The 24,109-nt window shown below is 39.9% G+C and overlaps 1 protein-coding gene across 1 annotated transcript in view; it reads right to left on the bottom strand.

Annotated features, from left to right (window-relative positions):
* ctnnd2a (catenin (cadherin-associated protein), delta 2a) overlaps nucleotides 1–24,109 on the bottom strand; it is a 252,245-nt gene that overhangs the window by 62,061 nt on the left and 166,075 nt on the right. Inside the window, exons 13-14 of the mRNA XM_073488891.1 lie at nucleotides 14,638–14,770; nucleotides 2,575–2,788 (exon numbers count right to left, since the gene is read on the bottom strand). Of these exons, the coding sequence (XP_073344992.1) occupies nucleotides 2,575–2,788; nucleotides 14,638–14,770 (347 nt within the window). The remainder of the gene's footprint in view (nucleotides 1–2,574; nucleotides 2,789–14,637; nucleotides 14,771–24,109) is intronic.

Raw genomic sequence — 24,109 nt, 5'->3', positions numbered from 1 at the left:
AATGTCCAATCTTCTTGTTTGAGCATGAACAAGTCTTTCTTATCTCATGGCTAACCTGGTACACCAAAGTGGGCTTTTGTCTGACAAAGAGCGAGAAATACTGGTGATTCAAGTACAGATACACACTAAAGCACATAGAAGGCCAGCATGCATATGGATAAAGTAGAGAGGGAAAAGTATGAAGAGGAGAGGGGGTGATGTTAGAATGGTAGAAGAAACGTTAAGAAGAGAAGCAAGGACCTGCTCTCTCTGTTAATTACAATTTGCTACGCTGCTAGCATTCAGATCCCTGCCTAACACAGGTCACAGCTGACCCAATTTATATCTGGTAAATTTTAGCCAACTTTTATTTTGGCCTAAAGAGAAAAAAAAGTTTAAAAAAATGAGGCAATTGCTGCAATAGATCAAGAACAGTAATGAAGTAAAAACAAATCACTGATAGGATCAATGGTTGAGTTAAATTAAAAAACAGTGACCAGCTCACTTGTAATGGAGGTCTATGTTATTGGTTGGCAGTCTAACAAGCAATCTGCAGCACTCTGATGATAACATTAAAAGTCGATAAACCAATGTGTTTTGACTCAGGAGAGTCTTCATCAGGGCAAATAATTATGTTGCAAAGAAAACAAGTGCTCTGTATAACACTCATCTGTACTTCATCACAATACAAGTGCTAGAATATAATATCTCAGAGTAGTATAAGGAAATAAGGAACATTTTCCCACTGGTTAATTTAACTTGTGACAACACCACCCCATAATTCTCTATATCTGTTACTGCTAATGCAAACCGAACATTGAAACATGAGTTGACTTTGCCAACCTCTCAGTGAAGTAACAAACTCTCTTTCCCTCAGTGACATTAAGATACTGTTTAGTTTTGGAAATATTCCCAAATTGGCACTTCTGACAACAAATCTTCCTTCATCATCTTGTCAGCCAACTCCCTTCACTCTTGACATGTGAAAAGTGAAATCTGACTGCTGCTACTCTGCTGCTGCTGTACAGACTAGACACTTTCAGTTTATAATTCTAGCCTCTCTCTTCTGATTAAGTATTGATTAAAAAAGCAAAACAAAAATAGTGACAGTGGGCTAATAATGGTGTAACACCAGTAGCACAGACTGCGGTGGCAAGCCCAATAAGTATCACAGATTTTTTACTTTTATAGGGCATCCTATGACACATATGCCCAAACACAATTCACTCACACACACACATATACAGACACAAAGAGACACACACAGCAGTTCATCATTATTACCTGTCCTGAGGCTGTAGAACTAGTGTCATGCTGGAAAATAACTGTGGCTGCACATTTAGATTACATACATGCTTGAGGTGGTGTATGTGCATGAGTGTGAGCATCTGCGTGGCTGTGTCTTAAGCGGGGAGGGACGCAGTGCATGTGTTTGTGTTTGCTGCAGCACTAAAAAGCCTCTAGAAGAATATCAAATTCTTGTGGGAGGCATATTGCAAGCTATTTCAAGAGAAATGGAGATCAAATTATATCAGCTCATATAACGTCTGTGAGCTAAGGTGGGTGTTAAAATTTAATCTATAGATCTTTTGCCTACACAGATATTTGTGTGCATCTCCACATTATGTACTGTACATCTGAGTGTGTATGTATGTGCATCTCTAAGTTGTGTGTGTGGCTGCTGTATTCGTGCGTCTCCAGTTCACTGGCTAACTGTTACTGCTCATGCCTTCAAGGTGAAAACAGGATTGACCAGTGATTACAAAACACCACACTTGCTGGACTTGACTTGAATATTAGGCGGACACTTTTTGTGATGGTATGCATGCACCCACGCAGAAAATACAGAAATAAAGTTAAGCTGCATTACAACTTAACCACTTGAAAAAAGAAAGTTGAGAGGACACGAAGCGAAACACTTCTTAAGAGACATGATGTTTAAAAAAAACCAAACTGTTGGCTGCCTCGCTGCCTCTTCTGCATTCTTATTCTTCTATTGGCACATTGAGGAGAACTCTGATTGAATATTAAATATTAAAGACATGTGAAGGAGCTCAAGATGTGCGGCCTTGGTTTCTGCAGAGTGAAGAGTAACTTTGTCTGAAGAATATCTTTTCACTGAAAGTTAAATGTATAAATTTTCTATGAAGTCAAATCACTAAGCTAAAACTACAAGGACTGTCAAGGCCAGTTTAGACTAGAATACACTGCGGCTATGCATGTGTGCATGCCTCCTGTACTGTACAAGAGTCACAAGAGTGACAGAAACCTACTAAATTTACTACATCAGAAAAACAAACAAACAATCAGATAAACTAAATAAGAAATCAACATAAGAATCAACAAATAAATATAAAAGTTTTCTTGCTTTGTTTGAAACAAGTTTGTATTGTATCGGTTGGTTTTGCAGGGGTACATCAAATTACCCAGACTTAGTGTAGGTGTGATCCTCACATCTCCACGTATCAAATTCTATCCACAGACATACATACACACACTATTATAACCTCTCCTGAAGCCATAGAAGCAGAGTCATACAAGAAAAAAAATGCAGCTACATGGAGGTGAGGTGTGGGTTTGTCCTAGATAGTGTACCTGTGACCAGCTCTCTGATTTCCACATCTCCAGTCTTCCTAAGCAGCCGGACCAAGGCAGGAATACCCCCGCAGTTCTTCAGAGCCACTTTGTTCTCATCGTTGGCCTTGCCGTACACCAGGTTCCTCAGGGCCCCGCAGGCGCTGCGGTGAACCTCGCTCATCCTGTGGTCCAGCAGATCGACCAGTAGCTGGATGCCCCCCTGTCTACGAATCTGAGGATCAAAGAAAGCGTATCAAATGAAAAATGCATTTGTTCTCTATTATTCTACTATGCTTGAATTAAAATGAACATCCACCTCAAGAAAATGTTGGTGAGCCACTTAGTTTATTTGTCTATGCAGGTAGTGACTTTGCTTGTATAGTGTTTGTGTGTGTGTGTGTGTGTGTGTGTGTGTGTGTGTGTGTGTGTGTGCGTGTATCAGTCCTGCCTATCAGATTAATAACCTAAAGTGTACTAATTAAACATACTATAACACAGCTAATGACTGAACATTCACAAAATGACATTTAAATACACGGATGATCGAAGCAAAAGAACTTTGCTTGTCTGTTTGCTCTACTATCACCCTGCTTCTAAACATTTCCCATTATTACATGTCTGTTTCTCCCTGCATTTTTAATACACACTTGGTCTGTTCCTGTATGTATGTATGTTTCTCTGTCGTTGTGTATCGATCCTCCCCGTGTTTGTCTTTTTTCGGTTGTCTGTTTTACATTTCCATACACGAACATGCACATTGCCATGGAATAATCCATTACTACTGACACTTTTGGCTTTTGGAATCTGAAAAGGAAAAGAGGTGGGAGGCACAGCTGCTTCTCAAAATAGACAACTAGTTCAATTGCTTTACATAACATCATTGGACTTTTTTTCATATGCACCATGAATAATGTTGCCCGTGTGTGTGATTTATTTATGATGGAAACGACTAGTATAAAATCTAAACTTAAAATTATGAGAAATTATATCAGAAACCAGATGCGCATTTGTGGTCCCTACACTACAAACATCTTATAAGACTAAGATTTCAGCATGCAGGTAACTTTTTATTTATTTATTTATTTATTTATTTTTTTAAAATCCCTTCTAATCCCACAATGGGGAAATTCTCTTTTTCACTCACATTACACACACATGCACACACACACAGTGTATAGAGGAGATGAGTATCATTTCCAAATGATTTAGCATTCATAGTCATAAATAAGGATCAATAACCATTCAATTTAAACATGTATAAACTTTAAAATATACTGAACATCGAAATAATATAAATATAAACACATATAGAAATTGTGAGTTAAAAATAATGCTTGAGATTTGACACATTGCCCATAACTCATATATTTCAACAAAACACAACTTTTACACCTCTTGTAGCACCATTTCATCCTCTATTAAACTCCAGACCATTACCTTCCACTATGATAAGTTAACATATAATCCGGGATAATGATACACTGATTTTGTAACAGGTTTTGTAAAAGGTTTCCCTTAGTATAGGAAGGAAACTAAGAAGTCTGTTTATAGACTTTTTAAAGGTCATCAACACCTCAGATTTTGTAATTCAAAAATAAATGAATGAAGCGAAACAAAACAGCCATTCCGTATGATTAACAGGCTATACATTTTTTAAATTTTTTTTAAATTATTTCACTGTTTTTTCAACATAGGTAGAAAAGCGGAAACAAAACCTTAATAAAACACTAGATAAAATCTCCTGGCTCATATGACAGCTCCTCTCCTTTTAGTGTATTTGTATCACTATATTTTCTATGTAAATACATACAAAGACATACAAAGAGATAAACAAACCAATCAGTGTAGATTTATGACTATATCCTGATTCTGTGAGAAGACAAAGTAGTCAGGATTGTTAACGCAGTCGGGACAGCAATGAGGGCAGTCTGGTGTTACACATTATGCCTTCCCCCTATGGTGTTACGCAAAATGCTTTCCCCCCATGGCGCAACACATTGCCTTCTCCCCACACTGGTGATGTTTAAACCCTCCCACACTGCATCTTCACTGCAGGGATCATCATCAGCCTTAGGGGGCCAAAGAGCTTAAAGCAACCCGTGTTTAGTCCATTCGACAGGGGTGTAGTACTAATCACCAGAAACAGGCTGCTTTGATCACCAGGAGACTAGTTGCAACATGGATAAAGCAACTAGTGTGTGTGTGTGTGTGTGTGTTTGTGTGTGAGAAAGAGAGAGAGACAGCGTTCCTGTCTTTCACGCTTCCACTTGTATTTAATCTCTGAAGTACTGCAACAGGCAAAGTTACTCAGCCAGATAACTGAAAAAAATAAATAAAAATCTTTCACGGTTAACTGTGTAATCAGGCTTCTTGAAACCCTCTTTTATTTTTCTGCATTTTATCCCCCAAACCTGGGACATTAAGTACTGGCACTAATTCTTACTGTCTGTTTCATCGTGAGGCACCAGATGGGTGGAGTTTACCATACAGACAAGATGACAGGAACAGTAAAGTGCAGCAAATAGACTTCCAAGCCTTTTCCTGTGATTATGTCTGGCACTCACTGTTTAGTCTCCAGTGGAAATCTCACACATCTGGCTAAGAAAAGAACCATAAGTGTCTACAAGTACAGTTTTAGTCATATTTCTTCATAGTGAAAACATAAAAATGATAAATGTGGGTGGGGGAGAGGAGATGAGAGTGAAAGGAGTGAAAGGAGGAGAAGAAAGCACAAGAAAGTGATGGAGGGCAGAGAGAGGATGGAGGTGTTTGATGACACAGCAAGAGTTTATCGAGCAAAATGACTTTGCTTATCTATTCAATTAAAGCGGATTAAGGGGTGCATTGAATGGTAAACTAACCTTGCTCCATTGGCCACACAATTTCCTTAACCTGATTTGCTGTCCCTCCTATGCCTCTGGTCCTCACCTCTGCTCCTCTCCTCCTGCCTCTGCTCCCCTTTCCCACTCCCGTACTGATCTCTGCTCCTCTCCCATCTCCTCTTTATGCTTGTGTCACAGTTAATCTGTTATTCCATAAAAGCCATAGAGCTATTACTTCATATTGCCTCTGAGCTACCTACAAGGCTTGCCAATACCTCCGCACTGCCTCTTTTCCTCAATTCCATGTAAAGAAGATTAGAAGCGCAGATTGATTTGTCTTTGTCTCCTGCTGTTCCACGGCGGCCACGGCTATTGGTAACCCATAGCGACAGCATTGCCGTGGTAACAGTTAGCAGTGGTGACAGCTGCGATTGTGGGAATCGGAGGTGCTGCTGGCGTTAAAGCTGGCTGTGGGATACACTGGTGACACATACCTGGGACGGTGGCATATGAAGCCTAACAAGTGTGTTTGAGTCACTTGCCACATATGGAATGTCGACACTAATCAGCAGCACACTGGAGACGGTTTACTGCTTGCATGTGAGTGAAGAGACAGAGTCAAGATGTGTCACAGCTTCCAACCTTCAATGCATGTGCACACTCTGGCAGGCATACACACATACAAGGGCTTTGTTTTTTTTTTTTACCTGACACTTAGCCTAGGGCTAACTGCATTTCAGAGCCTTTCAACCTTCGGCTAATTGAGTTCTTGGCCCTAGGCTAAAAGTCCCCTCTGGAGCATTCTGAACTGGGCCAAAAATGGCATTAACTTATGGGTACCTAATATAGTTGAGGCAGGGGAACAGCTAATTTTGCAGCAGTATCAACAGCAAGATTTACAACTTTGAAAATCCACCTTATTAAATGGACTAGAGGCTCTATCCAGCTGTTTGAAGAGAATTCAACGGAGAAAACACAAACCACCACTGTTTACAGGAGGAGACTGAGAGCGTGCTTAATAATCCCAATTTGTGAGTGTGTGTGTGTTGTTTAGTGGCTGTTCTCCTGTAGTTTGAGACCAACACATTGTTCACATTGGCTGCATTAACTTTTTTTCAGCTTCTGAAGGGGAGCATATCAGACAATGCTTGAGAACCAATGTACTAACATACCATTTCAAAGGCTATCACTACACTAATATTAAAAAAACAAAGAAAAACATCAGTGATGGAAGAGGTTGTTCTCCTCCTGAAATGTGCCTGTTTACGTCAAAAAACAAAAAAAGCAGTTCAAGTATTTTGAGTTAAATAAATCATTGATGAAATACTCAGCATATTTATGCCAGCAGTGAAAAAGTAACTGCTTCAACACTCACACAAATCTTATACAGTGATTAGAGTGGAAAATTGTAAATACAGTTTGCATTGTGTATTTTTTATGGATTATTCGCTGTGTTTTTCTCTTATTTCATGCTGATGTCTGTTGAACAGATAATCACAGCTTGTTGTTGTTATGGTTCACGGTCTAGAAATGTAAAACCAGATTATTTACCATTTTGACTTTACCACAGTGGTTGTCTCCAACAACAAACAGTAAAACTGTGAGAAACAACGGGGGAAAGAAAGTGTTGTCTGCTAAGTATGTAACTTCCTGCCAAGAGAATACCATTAGATAGACAGACATTTGTACCATATCCCTCTGAGTGTCCATTTTATCCCACATCCTTTCATTATTTGATTATTAATATTGTTATTATAATTCATAATGTCTTTGTGTGTGTGCATGTACAGGATGTACATGTATACAGAGGTACTTACATATCTTTTTTTTTTTTTACTTACCTCCATGTTTGTCATGACTGGGGTAATTTTCGTTGTGCTTTGGCAACACATGTAAAATGTTATGCCAACAAAGCCTACTCAGTTGAATTGAAACTAGAGTATACTAATTTTAACTGTCCTGAATCTAATCCAGTCTCCAGTACCCAGAGGATCCCTGTATTTATGATATGCATTTTAATCAAGCAAGTCTGCTGTAAAAAAAAAAAACAGAAAACGTAAAGTGTCATAAAAAAGGTGGGAGGAGGAGAAATCAAGGTAATCAATATCAAAATAAAGTGGGAGAGATGTGAGCTAAACAAAATGGATATGTGTAAGAGAGGACGAGGGGGAGAGAGGGAGAGGGGGAGGAAAGACACAGAGTCAGGGGGCACGTTCCTCTCCCTTCAACCGGTCTGTTGGATAAATGGATATCGACAAGGCTGCTACCCAAAATGAATTACTGATGTGACTGAACTTTAGTCTGACACAGTGTGTGTTGGTGTGCCTAAAGGGGATGCATGAGCTGACATGTCAGTGGGCTCGTACTGTGTGTGTGTGTGTGTGTGTGTGTGTGTGTGTGTGTGTGTGTGAGTTTGTGTGTGTGCAAAGTACGGGTAACTGTTTGCACGTGTTTATGTGTGTGTTTGTGGGTATGGTATGTGAGTATATGTCTCGAGCAGCAATAAATGATGCTGAAGATGAATTTGCCAAGCTGCCTCTGTGGTCAACTGTAATCTGAGCTGAGGCCAGACCTCCATCTGCCCTGGCACACACACACACACACACACACACACACACACACACACACACACACACACACACACACACACACACACACACACACACTACATTTTCTTACAATTTATTCCTGGTCTTCAACAGGGGGTCTGCGAGCACTAGGGCCCCCCAGAGTTACTGCTGTGCGGCCACCACATCACTGTTTGATTTTTTAAAATTGGAATTTTAATCTAAAATACTATTTGCAAAGATTAAAAATAAAAAAAACAATTTACACAACACTGATGAAAGTCTACCCATGATTCCTCATGCAATCATGTGAGCAAGCTTACCTAACTGTATGCTAAATCACTGTGCATCACCTATCCATACTAGTCAGCTAACTACGTACACGTTGAAACACATTGGCCAGTTTTCTGTGTTATTATCCAAAGTGTACAGACATTATTTTGAGCCACAGTGGATTCTATTGTAACTTATCAAGCAAGAGACCTTGACATTCCCTCCACCTATGAAACCACTGGAGAAATTGCTGAGGGTGAGGCTAACTCACCTAACCTTAGTCATACTGCAAGAGCTGCTGCTTGGTTATACATGACACAATACGCTACCCTACATGTAAGCCCATTTTAGTATGCAACGGAATTTAGTTGGAGGTCCCTGCTCTGTCTCTCTATCAGCTAAGGGGTCCTTGGACAGAAAAACATCGAAGACCCTTGCCATAGACTTAATCTATATATGTACATTATGGGAACTTGGGTTTTGTACCCAAAAGGAAGGTAAGTCCCCACAATGTGAGTAACATATAACATCATGTACACACATTTTCATTCTGTCTCTTTGTTTCTGTTCATCTGATTGTTCACTGCCATATGTAAAGACACAAGACATAAATGCATGTGTGCACATGGCCTTAAATTTAGATATTCTCACACACAGACACACCCCATTTAAAAAATACACATATACTCTAACATACCCAAATTAACACGCGCATCTGCAATGAGACAGGTAAAGCACACACACACACACACACTTTTGATATCCAGAGGCATATTGCTGCTTAATCATCTCTCTCCATACTTCCCAAAACCCCCAGACTGCATTCTTGTTACCTGATAACAAGATAACAGAAAGTAATATTCTCTTTTTTTCTCCTTCACTCCATTCCTCTTTCTATTCCTCTGTCGATCTCTCTCACTCTCATCTGTCTCTGTTTGTGTCTCTCCCCCTCTCTTTGGCCCTGCAGAGTATCACTTTAGCGACGAATAGCAGCCATGTTGTAGCTGAATTTAGCTGCTCAGTGTGTCCCCTGCCATCTGTGTCTGTCTGGCTGACTGAAAATAAGAGAATTCTTTAGATCAGTGCTTACAACAAATAGGTGCCATCTATAATCATAATGTGTGTTTGGTGAGATGGCCCATCTCACATAACACTAGAAATCTGCTTTTATTCCACAACAAAAATCAAAAATGCTGGTGATGGTTATTGTTTCATTTTTAAAAAAAGAAATAAAAAAAAAAACATCTGTCATATTTTAGATTGGCTTTTATTCATATGTTACTGTAATTTTAAAAAAGCAATAAGTTTCTTTATTGAATAGCTAAGATGGCTAGTAAGCATTTAGGCGGGTCTAAAATCACAGGAAATTACAGCTTATTGCTTGACGATATGAAAAATCTTTAAGTGAATATCTAATATCACAAAACCAAATAACCATCATTTGATTTGTTTTTATGGTAATAATTTTGTTAGAGTAGTTGAGACATCTCTGGTTTATCAAATGACAAGCATTGATAAATAAATGAGGGAATATAAATATATGTGAATAACCATCAAAAGCTGTGTTTTTCCTCTGTGTTCAAGGGGCATCTACACGAGCAGGATATTTCCTGAACAATCCAAGGCACAGCTGTGAAACAACAAGAAGGAGCAGGGGCACTGCAGGGTACAACCACAACATGTGACCCATAAAAGGAAAAAAACCTTCCCAGGCACAGAGGATCTCATTGTCCTTTTAGAAAACATCCTCTGTATGGTCTGCCAAATTTTAGCTGTCAGGTTATGTGCCAATGAAATGCATATTCAACTCCTGCTGTCGAAGGTTATTCCAGGTAACCAAGCACGACTTTTCTAATGTGTGATATGTGAACATTAAAAATCACTAGAAGGCTGTGTGACATTGCTATATCTGACACAGACAATGTGTCACACATTTAACACTGTGTTTAAAATGCTTTAAAAATAAAGAGAATAGAAAATATAGGGAAAAGTAGAAGTGAAATTAAACAACAACAGGAAGCGCAACATGCAGCAAAATCCTGGAATTTGTCTGTGGTGAAATTATTGCTCTGTTCTGCAGTCAATAGTAACCAATTAATTTGATTTTCCTTACAAAAATAACCACATTTAAACTAGATCTATACCCATCCCTGATCCTGTTCTTCACACTTCCCTTATTCAACTTATTGAAATGATGCTAACGGCCCTTGTCAAGAAAAGTTAAACATAGCGTCCTGACAAAACTATCAGTGAATTCAATAGCTAGATACTGTGAATTTTTCCATGTTAAATATAATTGGATGCACATTTTATGTGAAGTAAACAGTCAAAACCACACTGATTAAAAAAGAAAAATCAATTGAAAGAAGGAATTTGTTCTTAGTTTTTGTAATCTTCGTAGTCAAAATCAATGGAAGAATTGTTACTGAACTATCACACAACCCCGTCAAGTGAAGTCTTACTTGTCCTTAGAAATTACAGCCAACAAGCAGCTCACAGAAGAAAAGAAAAAAGTAAGAACAGCGTGTAAATAGAGGATGAATTTGAGTGGGGTTAATCTAATAACAATCCTTTTCGGCTTCTTCTGTGCCTCAGAATTTATATATAATTTATTTGCCTGCTGGTAGCAACGAGAGTGAAATAAGTTACTCTGTCCCTCCAACTCTGAAACTAGATGAAGAGAAAATAATACAGCTGTGTCACAGCCTTGAAGATCAACCACACGTTAAGAGGTTTACTGAACAAAAGGGAGTTTTTTGTTAACACATTAAGCATGTAAGTTGAGGGAACATCAATAGATAAGATAGATATATAGATAAAACCAACTACCATTCACATAATCTCTTATGAAGGCCATGAAATGCTTATTTTCTTATGAAACTTTCTTTCGAATTTCCTTTGCTTGAAATTTAATGAATACTGCCAGATATAAAGAAGATCTGAGAAAAAGACGTCAATGAGAGTCAATTTGTTCCAAGATGTACCCCATCATTAATGTGACTGCTTGACAGCACATACACGTGTTTCTGCCTCTTAGGGTGATCAAACGTAATACGATAAAAGGTCCTGCTGAGTTTTAAAACACCTCAGAAATAAAATGCAGGAAGCTGAAGAATCAAGAGTGACCAGAACAAAGTAAATGATAAACTTAAAGTGCACTATTATAATGGAGAAAATAAAAAGAAGCACCATTGGTAACAGTTAGAGGTTTGTTGCTTTGTTCCATGGGTAACACGGGCTATTAGAGTTATATTGCTTCAGTCTAACAAAGGGATCTTTAACTAAGCTAATATCCTGTATCTTTCTCATGCCAGGTTCAGACTACACAATATTTTTGTCTGTTAAGATGCTCACTGTGTCAGAGTAGGTGATTATGGTGTCATGAATTCTTGCTGTGTCTTGGCTGACAGATCAGATTTTGCTCCAGGATCAATCATTGCTTGCAGACTTTTAAACAAGCATGAATGTCACTGGGAGGCGGTGCCAGGGACTGACTTCGGTGAACAACAATGTTAAAAAAACAATGGGGCTAAAGAAAAAACAAGACAGTTCCATCTCCCGGCACTAATAACATCATTCTCTTTTGCTTTGCCACATTTTTAGTCGTGCACAAACACAGCATGTTGTGTTCCTATTGGTCAACACTTGAAACACATTGTACATTTCAAACATGCTAGTCTTTATGTTGTGTGGTGTCCCAGATGAGGCTACAGACACCATCCACTATGACACACTACATGAGATAAAACAATAGATTGTCTCACCCGATGCACATTGTCATTCTTGGCCTGACCCTAACCCTAACACCCTATGTCAGCTGTGATCATCAAGTTTATTTTTCATTAAAAACTATTTAAGACACACAGTTAAGGCCACATTTCTATGTGTGTCTCGTTGCTTCAAAATGCACGTGCTGCATATAGTTAGTGTATGCACAGGTGGCAGCAATAGGCATTTGATTTGGAACGCCATACTCCTTGTTAGCAAAATGACCTAAAAGATTCCCTTTGTTTATCTGAAATCCCTCCTCTGCATCCCCAAGTATCAGAGAGAAAGCAGGGTCAGAGGGGTTGTTAAGTTGAATATGTTAGTGTATTATGCCTGACTCACTGACCCTTTATCTAGCTGAGGTTTGTGCAAGTTACAATGTGGCCCTGACCATGTCTCTGAAACATGAGTCGCCTGTGCTGTGTACTGATAAATCCACGGTGCTGTTTGTGGTGCTAAAGAAGCAGATGGATTTGTAATTGTGCCCATTTCTGTTAGTCCCTGCCCTTCTGTAAGTTTCACTTTGGGTCTAAAATATCTTGTGAAATATATACTATAAATACTCAATTCTGTACTGCACTGTAGCCTATACCTATACTGTAAGACGATCATACAGACACAGTGCTGCCTGTAGTATTCCTAAAATATTCCTATAATACCTCTATGATCATTCAGTAGCATCTGCGCTGCTCAAAATACACCCACAGAAAAAGCCACCTCTGCAACTAATTGCTTTACAGGTGACATGTCTCCAGAGATAGTTTTTACTATCGATGTTTGGTGTAACCTGGGAGTGGATGTAATGCGACCAAGAAAATTAACCTGCACTGACCACAGGACACTCAGCTGTCATGTCTGTCACATAAATTAAAGTGGCCCTGCTTGTAGTGTATCGTGTGAACATGAGAAAACCCTGCCTGAATAAACTCAGTCCAGTGGATAAAATTTAAACGAGTATTTACTCATCACTTTAATACACAGTTACACAAAGATAATTGCAGGAGGGAGAGAAGGAAGATAACTGGATAAAATTGAATTGTAGAATTAGAAATGTCATAGTGAAAGTGTCCTACAATGATGTCCTTTTCGAGCTATAAATTGGTGTGTGCACATGTGTGTTAGTGGTGTTAGGGCAGGGGGGGTGCTCCCATAGGGCCATTACTGTCTAAAATAAATAAATCACAGACTGTGTGGCAGTGTGTGCATGTCGATATGTGCATTCTTTTTTATTTTACAGGATGCAAAGCGTCAATTTTGGCTGGTTGATATAGTCCGGATTAAATTTTTGTAAATAGTGATTAACGGCGCATTGGTTTATGAGCAAAGACAATCAAACAGACTGATGAAGCAGGCTAAATCATCCACTGTCAATATATTGTTGCTATTTTCTCTATTGTTGGACACCTCCATTCAGGCATTTATTACACCCATTACAAAAGACATGAGCACTTAGGTTTCTTTCAGAGCTGCGTGGCTGACAGAGTGGGAGGGGAATGAAGTGTGATGTTTTTGTATGCAAGTGTGATTGCATTTTTGTGTCTGTGTATGTGTGTGTCTTTGTTTGTGTGGGTGGGGAAGTGGGTCAGTGTGAATAAAAATTAGCAGTGTTTCTATGTTTACATTTAATTGCCTGCATTTGCAGAAAGTTAATATTAATTTTTCTGGTTTTTTTTTTTCAGTTTGCTTGTGTTCCTTTGTAATTGTATGTGAATGAGCATTTTAGCAACGTGGTATCACTTTTCAATAAAGTTGCAGTAGCAGTTATTGACTGACTCTACACAAATTCATTTATTAAAGAAAAAAAAAGTCAATGCCCTCACCAGCATGTACTGGTAAATTGATTCTGTGAGGAGGAGGGATGTGTGTGTGTGTGTGTGTGTGTGTGTGTGTGTGTGTGTTGGGGGCATTTGAAGAAAGGGAAAAAGAAAAGACTTTGTGTGTCTGTGGGTTTGGATGAAGAGCATCTGCATGTGCCATTGCTTTAGAGCATTGCTAGCCTTATTAAAGGGTTTATTACAGAGTTCCAAAGGGGCTTCCCTCTATAATTGCTTTTGAGAGACAAACCCCTGTCTTTGGGACTAATTTAACTTTGCTGGCACTATAGTTGCAACTCAATAGAAGGCAGAACAAGATTGCAGCAGTCTTTATCATGCAGAACATCAGCGTGGAACAGGTTAGCTAATGCACTATTTCTCTAAAGTGACAGCAGGAAAATGCAAAACAGCTGAAGCTGCATTAAACTCTCACTATCTGTACGCCTGACTTAGTGCCACGCAAAACTCAAAAAATGTAAAATTACTTTTATAAATGTGCTGCTGAATGACATTTTAATAAATGTAATAACACAACATAATAACACAATCAGTTAAACAACCTAAAAAAATGTATGTTATATGTCTCTCACCTTGTATTTTAATGTCCCCCGTCATTTAAACTGCAGCTATCTCTAGGAAAACATGTGTATTGTCTGTGGTATGTGGGAGGTACGCACATTCTCACCGCACATTCTTCCTTTACAAATATCACTGTATGTGTGGGAAAATGTGTGTGTACACAATATTTGTACATTCAGTCCCAAATCTCCATCAAATACTCACACAACACTGAAAAAACACACACACAAACACACACACACACACAAAGATACAAACCTCAGCTTTGATCTTGTTGTCTCCGAAGCAGAGATGTTGTAGGTAGGCAGCAGCATTGGACTGCACTGATGGGAACTGGTGCTGTAACATCTGGATCACCTCTGGCAGCTCCGGATCTCTCCACCCAAACTCTCTGCAGAGACACAGACAGAAAGAGACACTTTGATTCCTGCAGCACTTGAACAAAGCATCTGGCCGGAACACAGGAAGATTACCTGAAAGTAGTCCAATAAAATCAGAGTCTCTTCCCAACATACCCAGAGCTACACGTATTCACACTTTCACTTATATTGTTTCATAGAACACACAGAGTAAGAGAGACAGATAAAAAGCGAGCGTATGAATAACAAATTTAAATGTCAAAAATCCATTTTGTTTTGTTTTCATATGGGAAAGAGCTTAACAAGTTAAGCAAAACAGTGGGACAGAAGCAATGCAAATCATACAGTGAATGCCCAATTTTCCAAAACATTGTCATCTCCACTCATCCAAGGTACGGGAAATGACAGCATGTGAAGATGAGGCCAGCAGGTTAAGCAGGCATTCAGGAACACTTTTGCAAATGAATGTGGGAGAATCTGGCTCAAACTGTGTCACTAAGAGTTGGGTTTTCCTTGAAGAACAACACAGTGTTTCTTTGAATGTCTTTCAATTCCGTATTGCTGGATGATTCAACATATTGTGCGTTTATAAAAGCTTTACCGTTGTATTTGAAAACGGTTGCCACAATGTCTGATAAACACGACAGTGTCTCTTACAAAGCTCCGAGGACAAAACATTGTCTGTTACTCTGACTGGCATGTGGTTTCATGTGAAATACACAGTGCAAAGCAAGAAAAAAAATAAGAATTCTAAAAGAATACCATGTCAAGGTGAGAGCCATCTGAATTATTTTGATGTTGATGTTTGACACAAGCCCTGAAATCCTCTTGAATCAGCTTACAAAAAGGGATAAAGTTTGAAGAATTGCCCATCAAAGCTTTACTATAGCCTGCATGCTGCCTGCAGTGTGAGTGGTGTGAGTTATGTTCTATACTTTCTACCATTAGGAGTTTACACTCCTATGAGCACACTGGACAAAGTGAAATAAATGTTTGTCCCTTGGTAATACCTAGGAAATGGTCTCCTTTATTGTATTATCCCCTGCTGATAATTGTTTTGCCACAGTCCCCCAAATGAGGAAATTACGAGTGTGCAGGAAAGTGTGGGCGATTGAGCGTGAACACCCGTGCACACGTGTCTCCACAATCTACAGTAATACTTTCTCCAACAACCACTCTGTAAACTGCTTCTCTGTTTCTTCCTCTCTCTCTCTTTCTCACACTGCTTTCAAAAAACTGTCAACTCTCAATAAGATCTGAAGAAAACCTATGTTGAAATTTTGCGGCTCCCATCGATTGTGGTGTTTGAGGATTGATTTTGTTGTTTCTGCCTTCATGCTCACTGTTCTGTGCCAAAATGCAGCTCACTGTAATCCCCATCAAGCTATCGTGAAAAACGCTGATTTATTTTGCCTGCTAGCTCAGTCTCCCCACACATGAAAATGTGGTAAATATGGGACAATTGACCTGCCTGGAGTGTTAAAATTGATGGGGTGGAGGATTGTGCGTGTGTGTCTGAAGTTTTCGCAGCAGAAAATGAAGCCTCGACACCACGCTCTCATCTCTGTCGGATCAGGCGAATGCGCTCTATGAAACATCTGTGAAAAGCAGAGCGTTCACGGGGAGTAAACATGGCTCTCAAAGATAAAGCAAGCTCCAGTGTGGACGGCTCTTTATCTGCCGAATGATAAGTGTTCATTCAGCCATAAAGCGGGACTGAAGGAGGGAGGTAGAGGAGAGATAGAGGGAGGGAGGAAGAAGGAGGGATTCCCAAGGCATTTAGGGGATTTAGGAGGAGAGACCCTCAAACAACACTCCTTAAATCACACAGCCAGATACCATCAGGGCAGTTTGCTTGTTTATGTGAGCGTGTGTGTGTATGTGTGTGAGTGTGTGGCAAGATTAAGATAGGATCATGATGTGTGTTTATGTGGACACAATTGCCTTAATGCCTGTTTGTCCCTGTGTGGGTTTGTGTCTATAAGTGTGTGCATGTGCACGTATTTGCAAGTGTTTTCATGTTAATCTGTGTCTGTACTTCAGTGTATGTATCCATCTAACGATATGGTAATGTGCATGACTGTCTATGTGTGTGTTTGAGTGCGTGAATGTGTGTGTGTGTGTCATCCATCGCCTGCAGCCTCCCAGCTCTGTCAGTGTAGTTAATAGAAAGCAGAGTGATCTGCTGATAAGATAAGCATCATGGCTCGCCATTAATTAAAAAGCCCTGGTAAGGAGAGAGATAGAGTGAGACAGAGTGAGACACAGAGGGAGAATGAGAATGAGGAAGGAGAGTTTAGGGGAAAAACCAGAGCATTTGAAGGCAACTGCAGGTACAACGGGCAACAGAAAGCAGGTAGGAGGCAGAAAAATAAAAAAAAGGGTTTGGGAAAGAGGAAAACAACCTCAGATGAGATGCCAGTCATGTCAACACAGGTGCTAATGAGAACTACAGCCCTTGTAGACGCACCGCTAGGCGACAAGCCAATGACGTGAAACAGCGGGATGCACACAGAAAGAGATGCAGCCCGCGAAAAGGAGAAGTGATCAAAGAGGCAGTGCCAACAAAACTCCAGGGTTCACACTAAATACCCACACAGCTTTTGAGGAATCTGCGACACAATATGCTGCCGTTTATGTGCCATATTCTTTATGATACTTAATTATTTTATGCTTCACCGTGTGGTTATAAATACCACACAGAACAATTTGTTGACTTGCCTTTTTCAAACCTGAGCTGCATGTTCCTGATATGACACACAAGTAGGCATGAGAATAAATTAGGTGCCACCGCTGCCGCACAGAGCTCCGTGTTCCTGGTTAGACGGGTTACTTTGGCATTTCTTGAGGCATGCGGAGGCGTGATGCAGCGAAATACTTTCGGTGAAAACACTAGGTAAGGCAGAAACGCAGTCTGACATACTGAGAATAAAGGCAGGTGGCATGGGGGTTGGTGCAGGTGGGAGGGTGAAGGCAGAGACAGACTGATATAACTGGGACAGGAGAAAAGACCGCTGTGTGATGCTAGGGCTTTGATGCAGGCTCACGTGCACACACACACACACGCACGCTCAGGAGGGGGTGAAATGTGATGGAAGGGTACAACATACGAAAATGCACAGATTATCAAAGGATTTCTTTCTTTTATAAAATATCCTCTCATACGGCACAGGAAACTGAGCAAGATGTAGTTCACTGAGTGGTTTTACACAAAATTGAATGATTTACAAACTGTGACTTTCTTGACTTGCAAAATTATCTTTTCAATTGACAAATATATGTGTAATTCATGGCACAGTTCCAACAGGATCAAAACTCTCCTTGCTATTGATCATTGTACACATTTTTTCAGAAATAGGGGGCACACCGCCTCTCTATTGTTGCTGGAAATAATTCCAGTTCCTCTGCTCTGTGGAGGAAGGCTGAAGGTGGAGGGAGAGACATGAGTGACAGCAATACATCTTTTCCCTGCTGCATCATTCATTGTCATGTTCCCTGTATCCCTGAACTCAAACGGATAAGGTGGCAGAGCCAAAGTGTAGAGGGATGAATTATGTAATGGAGAATGTGATAAATAACGACAAAAATAAAAAATGAGTGCCACTGAGTTATGGAATGTAGTGTCTCGTGTTCATGAAACGTCAAACTGCACAGAAAGGCAGTTGAGTGGAATAGCCTTGGATGTAGTCACTATGAATTATACATTTGTACCTGTCGCTGGACATACAATACATATTCATATTTAAAGTCAGGATTAATACAGATTTAGGTTTTTGTTTAGTTATTCTTGACGAAGCATCCATCATATTGAGGTGCCCTTCAGCAACAGCTTCAGAAAAGTAATTATGTTGCTGACCCTGAACGGGTCAGAAAAATCTTTATTCAAATTCCTTAATATTTGAATTATATCAGACCCATTTTTAATACTATTCATGGTCTAACCCCAACCCTTTTTTGGCATGAGTCAATGAATGCATCAGCACCTATTTAAAGGCACACCTGGTGGCAATTAAGTGCAGCTCAATATGCAGAACGCATCATTCAGTTCTTTGTTGTTTTTTGTTATTTGTTAATAAATAGTCAATCCTATTATCCTGGTGTGGGCAGCACTATTGATCGATTTGGTCTTCTGTGGTTCACCCTGAACAAGCCGGCCCCCAGGAGATACGCACATCTGTGCATAGGGTATCTTTGATTTTCAGCCAATCAATGTATATGCAATCTTTACCTTCTCCTGTGCTTCCCCCGCACAAGGGATTAACAGGAGACATGATATGGAAGACAAAAGCAAGTTCATACACATATTTAATGGACAGTAATGCTCAGTGTCACTGTGTCAGGTGACGTCGTAGACTGTAGACTGACCTTACTCTCCATCTTTACAATCTCATGTGGTGCACGATCATACACACAACTTTGAAAACTCAATGGCACATGGTTTGGGTCTCGTGTCCCAGGACACATCTGTCAGCAGGGCCCACAATGCATTTGGAGTGACAGTTCCACACAGGAAGCCTGTCCCGCTGGCCTTAATCTGATTGGACAAGGCCTGTCATGTCTGTTAACTGATTGGAGGGTCAGGGGTGGACAGACTGGCAGTGTGCATACCAAAGCAGATGCTAATTAGGACTTGAACATCAATCTTCATCACTGCGTTGGGATGAAGGGGAGGCAGAGAGAGTAAAAGAAAGATAGAGAGAGAGAGAGAGAAAGGGGAGAGAGACAGAATAGAGAGAAAAGAATCAGAAAAAACAGCAGAAAGAGACTGCCTTGGTGATCAAATATCTTGTGTTGCTATGAACGAGGTGAACAAGAGCTTGACTTTGACCGAGGAGGAAATGGCACACGTTTCAAATATTGGCTATTGAATCATTCTTGCAGTCCAGACTCACCTTTTTACTCTTCCTCTCTTTATCTCTTACTATTTGCATCTTTTCTTCTATTAAAAAAGTCATACCTTCTCATTCCCACTGACAGCTCCTTTCATATTTCCGCCAATGTATGTCAATTATCTAAAGAAATGGGAAAATGTGTAAATTACTCTGCAGTGTGTAAATGTGTAACAGTGGTATGGATGTGAGTAAATATTGAACTTCTTTATATAGCACATCCAACCTGTGCTGCTGTTTTCACACCTGAGTTCATAGGTGCATCTGTTCATATATGTGTATCCACGTGTGTGTGTGCAAATGCTCCTGTATGCGTGCTTGGGTAAAGTGCATTAGTGGAGGTAAAGTCGATACGAAGAAGAGACCTCAGCAATTCCACCAATAAACAGCAGTCAGAATAAGATGCAGGTGAAGATGCACAAACATTGACTCAAAGTGCAGTCCAGGGTCTCTTTAATTAAAAGAAGAACTTAATTAAGATGCTATCCAGGAAAATAGCCAACTCTGTAGATGTGCCCCGCTGACAAATGCTTGAAAGGTAAGTTTAAGCTTCTCTTTGGCTCTTACAGCCTAAAGGAACATGAATATAGACAACTTCGCAATACATACAAACATGTCTATTTATTCATCTGTGATACTGTTGATCAATACAAAATCATTATAGATACTACCTTTAATTTGTCTGCAATATCGACTGAGTACAGTATTGTATTTTGTCTGTCATCTTGGCTCTCATACCTTTAACAAAGTTACATGTTTTGTACATGCTCTTGTCTCCTGCTAAAATGTCTCTGTTCTCTGCTCTGTAGCAGCTGGAAGAGCCAAACACAAATCCCTGCAACAGTAAAGGGGATCAATGAAAGGTTGGGAAAGAGAGAGGGTGATACTGGTAATAGCTGGGCAGACAAATGGATAGCTAGAGCTGGGGGATGGAGCCTGGAATGAAACCCATCCAGAAATAAACAGTGGACAAAATAAATCTGTGGTGAGTCATCTGTTTGAAAACACCTCATCTTCTGTCACTTTCCTCCTCCTCTTCACCTACGGCTCCCCACTTATTAATGGGCAAATGGAAATGACTCTGATAATCACAGATCACCTCTCTCCATGAAAATAGAAAAGTGAGCTGGAAGTATTAATTTCCACACAGAAGGTAAATCATAGGGCAAAGACAGAGAAGAAAAGTAAAGAAGAAAAGAAGAAGAGAGACCATGAGTAAGCGCAAATGATGAATGGACTGGACAGAGGAAGAGAAGTCTCTTGATCTCTTCAGTCTGAGAGGCCACATGTGGTTGCTTCTTCTTCACACCCCTTTGTCTGCACATACTACGAACCCTGCTTTTCACTCACTCTCTCTCTCTCTCTGCCTCTTTCTCTTTCTTAAGATGAGTCTGGAGTTTTTCTACCTGAAGCTCATGCAGCAACCACACAGACGAAGACAAAAATCAATATGCTTTCTCTGTGGCATCTTCCAGCTGGGAATAGGAGGCTCAGGAGGTTGAATAAAAGCGAACAAAGGACAGAGTGAGAAGAATGAGAGGTGTTGAATGAGACTGACTAACATGAATGGGATAGAGAGAGAAAGAGATGACGGTGGTGAAAGAGCTGGTGATGAAATGTACTGTATGTTACTAGCAAGCTCAAAGAGAACTTGAGCAATTATGATCTATTTATTATTAAATGATGTACTATTAAAGTTTGCATTTATCATTTTTGATTAATATAATCATAGTATAGTGTAATATGTAGTTCATGCTATCGGGGTCTATTTTAAAGTAGTAGAAGTTAAAATACTTGTTATTGCATTATTCAAAGTGAGGACTAAGGAAGGTTGCAATTATTAATGACAAGCTATTCAAGCTGATTGGTGAAATAATTATGGTTCTTCACCGAGCATCAAATAATTGCCCAATATTTCTTTGATTAGGTAAAGAATTTTTTTTTTATCTGCTTTCTAGTTCTTAAACCAGGGAAACATTTTTCCTTAACTGTATAATTTTCAAGTAAGAAAGTGCCTTTCATGTACAAAGTCCTGAGATAGTAGGAGTGATTATGCAAAAAGTGTCATATCTAAAAGAGAATTCACATGAAGTAGGAGGGAGATACATTTCTTCTTATCTTTGAGTCTTCCTCTGGATCTGCTCTGTTCTTTCACTGTATCACTGCTCTACTGCCCAAATACTTTCCACCAATTTACAGCACTTTATGAATTGTGGCTTTTTCTACTCGTTGCCCTTTTGATAATTTGCTCTGGATAAGTGTGTCTACTTGAAAATTAAAATGTAGAAAATGTCATTTAAGAGTGCGTGTGCGACTCTAGCATGGGTGGGGCTGATGAAGGGGAACATTAGTGTGCAGAGCCATGGAGCGATTTGCCAGGGTAAGGAAAACACAAACGCCGGCACTAGTCCTTGCAATTAGCTGAACACACAGAATCGGAGGCCTAATCGAATAGGGCATTAAGCTGACAGACAGGTGTTCATTTATATACACAACCAGAGAAGGGCATGCACATACACAGTGTATCAAACACATATACAAGCAAAGGTGCACACACTCACATGCATATAAACATTCAATAAAGCACGCAACCTTTCATATTGCATATGCATTGAAGACACACAAACATACACACCCCTATCTACAAAGAGGCAAAAATGCATACATTCACATCAGCTATTATCCCACATTTGCTGATCGGTAATTTTCAGCCCGGTGGCACTATTCCCCCGTTACACAGTGCAATTACTGGATGTTTACACAGCCAAACAATAGGCCAGTGAAACATACACTCAGTCAAACATTCATTAGACGGGCCAATAGAAGCTGAGGTGACCTAGATCATTACAATGTACCACACAACACGCTCATTAAGATTGAGCTGTGTATGTTACTGTAACTAAAGCAAGAATAAAGCACGACCCGCCTCCTTCAGAACATCTATCCAGTTGAAAAACAATTTGGTCGTGGCCAGAGACAAAGCAATGTTGTTTAAAGTGGACTTCATCATGCTGCTACCCCCATTAGTATGGCTTGTGTACTGTGTCTAACGTAGGAAGGGAACTATAGTTTGGTCTACTGTATATCACTACAAGGAGGTCTGTTCATGTTTTACAGTTTAACACAGGAGAGATGTTAACTTATTATAGTGGTTTTCATTACTACATCCAAATCCACATATAAAGGAAAAGCAGAAAATAAGTGAGCTTCAATAGGAAAAAATGGTTTTGCAGTAGACATGATGATACGATCTGATATACAGTATTGCTACTTTACTGATCCCGACAGGAGAGTTGTTTTTCTTCTTGCCCTCCTCAAAAGTCCTGACAGCATTAGTAAAGCTGTTTAAAGATGAGGCGTGAGGAGTACACTATTGTGTCTCAAATTTAAGATGACTAATACCAGCCCTCTTTAGACTGGGGTTGGTTTTTGCGCAAAATGATGATTGGACTGACATCAGTGAACCACCATCAGCAGAATCCACTGCAACGATGTCAGTTAAGACTGACAAGAACCACTCTAACTTCAGCAGTGATGCAACACAAGTGAACAAAATGACCAATCACATACCCATCCACTACACTCAGCCAATCATTGTGCAAGCAGAAGATTAAACTGGTGGTGATGGAGAGCTTTCTGAAAAATTACTGCCCCATTGTCTCTTGATTTGCGAGCCGAGATGCAATCATGTCAACTAGTCTGCTCTGGCCTCTGAATGAAGAAAGGTGAGCTATTTTTACTGTGATGATGCTAATGAGGATGCAAACCCATGCATGTGTATGTGTGTGCGTGCGTGCGTGTGTGTGCATGACCAACAAATGCATCTTCGTGCCTCGTCCCTAATGAAGGTGCCACGCACTGTCAGTTTGTGTGTCTGTGTGTATAACGCAACCACAAATTATCCGGAATTATTCTGCCATGTGAATATCACACTGATAAGGTCAAGCTAGATATTAGCACTGTCTACAGCGGGATGTGTGTGTGTGTTTGTGTGTGTGTGTACGGACATGTGTGTAATGCATTCATCCACAGTCAGATTCACATTACAGAACCAGGCATTTACTATAGAGGTCAGAGACCTGTCCTGGTATTAAACAAGAGACGACTTGCCAGACAACTCGTATACTCAGAAACACACACACACAAACACACACTTTTGTACACGACTGTGAATCGTTCAAACTGCCCACACACACACTCTGGGTAAAATCAATTGACTGTGGCGCCCCATTTACAAAAACATCTTCATCACAGAACTAGATTTTCTCTTTAATTTAATTTTTCTCTCTTTTTGTCCTCCCTTCTCAACCTCTCTCTTAGTTTTAAAGCACACTCTCTTCTCTGTCAAGGAGAGGAGTACATGGGAAGTTAAACACCACAGAACGGGATAAGTGGAGGCCAAGGTGACAAGCTGCACAGCTCTAAATAAAAGCAATGGATGGATAACAGATGAGGTGGAGACAGACAGCTTGTGAGAGGGAA

This window comes from Pagrus major, chromosome 19 (assembly GCF_040436345.1).
Source record: "Pagrus major chromosome 19, Pma_NU_1.0".
NCBI classification, from domain to species: Eukaryota; Metazoa; Chordata; class Actinopteri; order Spariformes; family Sparidae; genus Pagrus; species Pagrus major.
Note: the sequence above shows the minus strand (reverse complement) of the source record. Positions and strands in the feature narration are given on the sequence as shown.